This window comes from Sceloporus occidentalis, unplaced genomic scaffold (genome assembly GCF_023333645.1).
Source record: "Sceloporus occidentalis isolate IW3139 unplaced genomic scaffold, rSceOcc1.0.p SCAF_5, whole genome shotgun sequence".
NCBI classification, from domain to species: Eukaryota; Metazoa; Chordata; class Lepidosauria; order Squamata; family Phrynosomatidae; genus Sceloporus; species Sceloporus occidentalis.
In genome coordinates, this window is record NW_028316985.1 from 152889153 (window position 1) to 152895152 (window position 6000).

The following is a 6000-nucleotide window of genomic DNA, read 5'->3' on the forward strand; positions in this document are numbered from 1 at the left end:
CCCTCAATTGGAACATTTTGTCACTCACATGAAACATTATTGCCAGCTTGAGCTTCAGGAAGATGTGCTTCAATACACAAATCTTTGAACTATTACCAAAGAGCAAAATTATTTATTTTGCCTCTAGCTAAATCCATGCCTGTATTGTTCAGAGCAGATGCAGAAGAATGAAGAAAAAAAGTGAGCACAGAGTAAAGGAAGAAACAGTTATCTCAGAATCACTAGAGAGAACAACCTTCAACTGGGGGGGGGAGTGGGAATGGAAACATCATCATTACATTTGAAAAGGGAGTGCTTTGCTTTTAAAGGGGAAACTTTAAAAACAGCAGCAGACACAACAGATAGAGCAGGTCTAGGCTAATGGCTGAGTCCAACTCTGGAAGGCTCAAGACACTGCCAAGGAAGGCCCAGACTTGACTTCTAAAATGAAACGTCACTCTTTGTTGTTGTTATGCATCTTCATGTTAACTCTGAGGCTGCACAAAAGAGCCAAAAGGCTCGTGTGTCCCCCTGTTTAGACAATGTAGGCCAACAGCCTTGGGCCAGCAATAGGCAGACTGGATACCATTTTAGTGGATCCAGCGAGACCCCAGTCCCCACTGGCCCTTAGCCCAGCTTTAAATAACAAACTGTTTGCAACTGAGTTTACCAGAAACCCCACCATGACAGCTGGTAGTTCGGACAGCCCCACACCTCATTACCTCCCACTGCCATTCTCCTTGCAGGCCCCAGTTGTGGCCTGTGATGTTGGAAGGGGACACCTGGCTATGGAGGTGAAGCCAGGAGTCCCGTTTCTACCCTTATGAACAGCTGTGGAAACCTGCAAGGAGAGCAGTAGCGGCAGGTGAGGTAGTGGCTTCACAGCAGGTATCTGAACACCCACCTGTCACCGTGCCTTGGAGGGAGGGGGCAGGAACGGATCAGATCCATGGTGAGAATATGACAGAGTTGGCCCATTATATCCCATGCATTTGCACCCCCTGATTTGCATCCCCTATCCTACAGTTTTCTTGGCAAGATTTGTCCAGAGGAAGCTTACTGTTGCCAAGGCCAAGAAGTGTATCTTGCCCAGGGTCACCCAGTGGGTTTCCAGGGCTGACTAAGGATTCAAATCCTGGTTTCTGGCATCCTGCTTCCAACATGCAAACCACTACACCACACTACAGTTTCTACAGCATCGACCAAGAGCACCAGAGGGCAAGAAGATCACCCATCAGACCGTCTAAGCATAAACTGGAGAAAGGCCTCTGCCTCTCTCCAACTGGCATCCAGCAACTATTCCACCAGACTGAAGAGCCTCATAACATTAGGAACTTGTGCTTTCATTCTCTCGTTTTCCTTTTGTGTCAAGTCTTTTTTTATATAAGTAAGCTAGTTTGCAAATCCTTCTGAATGTAGGACAGGATATAAATGTTCTCAATAAATAGTTCTCTAAAGCAGAATTAGAAAGTGAAGTGTGAACAGCTCCAGAAGGAAAAGATAAATCAGGTGAAAAAAATGAAAGGACCACTGGTTTCAAATGCAAAGGGTCCCTAGCTTCAACCTCAGGCATCTCCAGGTTGGGCTGAAAAAGACCCGTGTCTGCAGTTCTGGGAAGCTGCTCCCACTCTGACTGCAGTAGAGAAGACTCCAATACATGAAAGGACGGTCAGGATTAAGGTGACATGTTAGAGGGAAAATAAACAAAAACCGCATCTTGGGAGGGACACCATTCCAGCAAGGTAAGGGCAGTTAGTTGCCAAAGGGGGGGGGGGGGAGGTGGCAGAATGTGAGCCCTCCAGGAATTGAAAGGGCCAGAGGGAGTTGGAACTTGGAAAGACTGGAAAGGGGAAAAACGGGAGGGGGGAGGAGTACAGTCTCAGACTGCTTTTACTGCCCTGGCTCAGTGCTAGGGAATCCTGGTTTGTAAGGACTGCAGAGCTCTCTGACAGAGAAGGCTCAGTATCTCACAAAACCACAGCTCCCATAACTCCCTAGCATTGAGCCAAGGCAGTTAAAGCTGTCTCAAACGGGATTATTTCTGCAGTGTGTTTTGGCCCACAGAGTGCCAGGCCACTGTTTTTCCAAGGAGGCCGTCAAAGGAGCAGAAAGAGAGGGCTACCATTCAGACCTCTGGTCCCTCCAGCTAACCCAGGGCTGTTAACTGACAGGGCTCTCTGGAGATGCTTTCATAACCCTGATGCTTGTCCAACCCTGTATGAATAGCCCCCCAAAGAAGGCTAGTGTGACAGGATAGGATTGGATAGGATGGAGACTGTGACCCTGGAGAGCAGGGTTTGAATCCTCCTGCTTGGCCAAGGAAAACCCTTGGGTGACCTCTCTCAGCCTCAGAGAATGGCAATGGCAAACCCCCTCTGAAGAAACATGCCAAGGCAAACCTGGGATTGGTTCTCGTCCTCATACACCTGATATTTCGGACCACCAGGGCATCATATCATGTGTCGTATCATATTTATTTGTATCCCGCTTCTTTCCCAGAACTGGGACTCAGAGCACCTCACAACATTAAAAGCGCAATTAAAATTGTTCTAATGCCTGCCTAAGTAGTAAATCTGTTTAGACATGAGAGCCAGCATGGCTCAGCGGTTTGAGTTTTGGACTGGGATGCTGGGAGAGCAGGGTTTGAAGACCCCCCTCCGCTCAACTAAGGAAATCCACTGGGTAACCTTGGGCTAGTCACACTCTCTCAGCCTCAGAGGACGGCAATGGCAAACCCCCTCCGAAGAAACATGCCAAGAAAACCCCATGACAGGTCCACCTCATCTGATGCTTCTGACTAGAAGGACTTCCAAGTGTTCTTGTTGCACACGGCGCTTGTGGTGTGTGTGTGTCCTTGCCCAAGCCACACTCGCTCAGCTTCACCCTAAGCTGGAAAAAGGCACACAACTACAACTTTGTGAGGCCAGGGTTCGAATCCCGGCCCGGCCATAGAAACCCACAGGGGCGATGGTGACCTTGGCAAAGTCACACTCTCTCAGCCCCACAGGATTGGCCAAAAACAAAATAAAATAACAAAATAAACCCCCTGTAGAAAACATGCCAAGAAAACCCCACAACAGGGGCCTCCTTACGTTGGAAACAACCCGAAGGCACTTAATAATGTTTGTTTTTATGTGGGGTTATTGGTTTTTTTTAATGTAGTAAGCCACCCTGAGTCCCAGCCCTGGGAGAAGGGCAGGATACAAATAAACATAACAACAACAACAACAACAACAAAGCAGGGGCATAATAACAATAGTAATAATAATAATATCACCACCAACATAGCTGGGGCATAATACTGTAATAACAACAATAATAACAACAATAATAATACCACCAACATAGCAGGAGCATAACAACAACAACAACAACAAGACAGCAGGGGCATTAATAATAACAATAATACCACCAACATAGCAGGGGCATAATAAATATAGTAATAATAATAATACCAAGACAGCAGGGGCATCATAATAATAACAATACTAATGCCATCAACCCAGCAGAGGCATGCTAAAACCAATGGCAGTGCCTGCCCATAGGGAACCATAGGAGCATGTCTCCCTATGGGCCAGGCTGCCCCTATGCTTCCCAATGGGAAAGGGCTCCCATTTGTTACAGCGACAGAGAAAGAAGTCCCGGGGGGGGGCGGCGGAGGGATCCGGGGCTGCCACTCACGGGGTGCATCGGTCGCTGTACTCGTTGGCGACGGTCTCGATGCCTCCGCTGCGCGCCACCGCGATGTAACAGTTCTGGAAGCCCAGGTCGATGCCCACCACAGACATGGCAGCGCCGGGTGCGGTCGGGGGGCTCCCCTCTTAGGTCCTCGTCTCGACGCCCTTGGCCTTGTGAGGCGGAGGCTGCCTTCGCCTTCTTCTTCTTCTTCTCCCCCCCCCCAGTTAGTTCTCAGCCCCGGTTGGCGCGGCGGAGGAGGAGAAGGGGGAGGAAGCTCCTTTCCCTCTCGCTCCTTCTATCCTACTGCGGAGCAACAGCCAACAACCGGCACTTGCTCTCTTCTGCGCATGCGCGGCTTCCCTGGTTGCCCCCGACGGCACCGCCCCGCCCCTCGCGAAAGTTCCCGAAGAATCTTCGGCGATTTCCGCTCCCTTTCCGGAGTTCGAGAAAGATCTGGAAAGGGAGGGAGGGAAGCGGGGGAGGGAGGAGTGAAAATGAGCGGCCTCTGCTGGTCAGTGGGCGGTACAGCCGCCGGTGAGGGTGAATGTTAATTCTTCCCTCGCCCAGGATAAGGACAGGGATTCCCAGAGGCGCCACTAGGGGGCGTGCGGGAAGTGATTCCCCCAATAGTGGCCCTTTAAGAAGTTTTTTTTGTACTTCAACTCCCAGAAGCCTCAGCCATTGTTGGGCAATAGTGTGGGATTCTGGGTGCTGAAGTCCAAAATCTCTTAAAGGGTCACTGTTGGGGGAATCAGTGGGCCTTAAAGGGAGCAAATAAAAACACCCACCAAACAATGATACCTTTATGAGGCTAACCAAAATGCACAATATACATGTTGCAAGCTTTCGAAGCTCCACTGGGTTCTTCATCAGGCAAAGTGTTAAAAACCACACAGGAGAATTTTTAAAAGAATTGTGAAGATGTTAGACATGGCCCTTGCATGTTGCTGGGGTTTTTGTTGTTGTTGTTCTCAGTTCAGATGGCATGTTATTATTTGCAGGCTGGAACCTCTTCCTTCTGGCCATGTGGCCACTGAGAGTTTCTCAAAGTCCAGGAAATTTAAAATCCTTTTGCAAAACAAAACAAAACAATGCTTTTTTTTGCAACCCAACATGCAATTATTGCAATCACCCTAAAGCAGTGGTCCCCAAACTGTGCCCTTTAAGAGATTTTGGACTTCGGTTCCCAGAAGCTTCAGCCATGTTGGCCAATTTAGTGTGGGATTCTGGGAGCTGAAGCCCCAAATCCCTTAAAGAGCAGAGTTTGGGGACCACTGGCCTAAAGGGAGGTGATTCCACTGCTTGTCCAACATCTGCCTTCGGGCAGGAAATGTCTGTGGCATTCGCCTGTGTGCCTTTAAAATGTACCTAAAATAATGTACCTTTTCCAAAACCTTCCTATAATTTTGAAGGATCAAATTTTTAATCAGTGGAAGAAAGATATTGTAAAATTTATATGGGCAGGTCGGAAACCTAGGATAAAATGGAAGGTATTAATTGATTTAAAGGAGAGAGGAGGCTTTGCACTACCAGATTTTAAGATATATTATGAGGCCAACTGCTTAGATTGGCTGAGAGAATGGATGAATTTAGAAAACGAAAATTTATTGAATCTGGAGGGCTTTAATAATAGATATGGCTGGCATGCATATATGTGGTATGGGAAGATAGAACAGAATAAACAATTTAATGACCACATTTTACGAAGATCATTATTCAGAATATGGAAGAAATATAAGAATAAGCTATATAGCAGGTTACCCCTATGGACATCTCCCCATGAAGCTTTTATGGATAAAGGAAAGTTAATTGGTAAGGACTGGCTCAGATATAAGGATTTACTTAAAATAGAGAATAGAGAATTGGAAATTAAAAGCCGAGAAGAGTTAATTAAACAGGGAATAAAGTTAAGTTGGTTTCAATACCTACAATTAAAATCAAGATATCAAAAAGACAGAAGCCAGGAAGGGATAGCCATGGAGAAAAATGAAATGGACGTGATTATGGAAAAGGGGAACAAAGGGATAATATCAAGGTTGTACAAAATGTGTATAAAATTAGAGTGTGCAGAAGAAACGATAAAAGGTTGTATGGTGGAATGGGCAAAGAATGTAAACAGAAATATCCAATTAGAAAGATGGGAGAGAGCGTGGGGAAGGGATCTGAGTTTTACGTGTTGTGTTGATTTAAAAGAAAACTTCTTAAAAATGATGCATAGATGGCATATCCCTCCCGCAAGATGGGCAAAGATGGTAAAAGGTAGCTCGGATGTATGTTGGAGATGTAATAGCCATTATGGCTCTTATTACCATATGTGGTGGACATGCCCGGTAGTGAAGAAAT

At 46.7% G+C, this 6000-nt stretch overlaps 1 protein-coding gene across 1 annotated transcript in view; it reads right to left on the reverse strand.

Moving 5' to 3' along the window:
- The window catches only part of HSPA4L (heat shock protein family A (Hsp70) member 4 like), a 47699-nt gene extending 43712 nt beyond the window's left edge, over positions 1-3987 (reverse strand). Inside the window, exon 1 of the mRNA XM_089525829.1 lies at positions 3661-3987. Coding sequence (XP_089381955.1) covers positions 3661-3767 — 107 coding nt within the window. The 5' untranslated portion in view covers positions 3768-3987. The remainder of the gene's footprint in view (positions 1-3660) is intronic.
- Positions 3988-6000: the final 2013 nt, after the last annotated feature.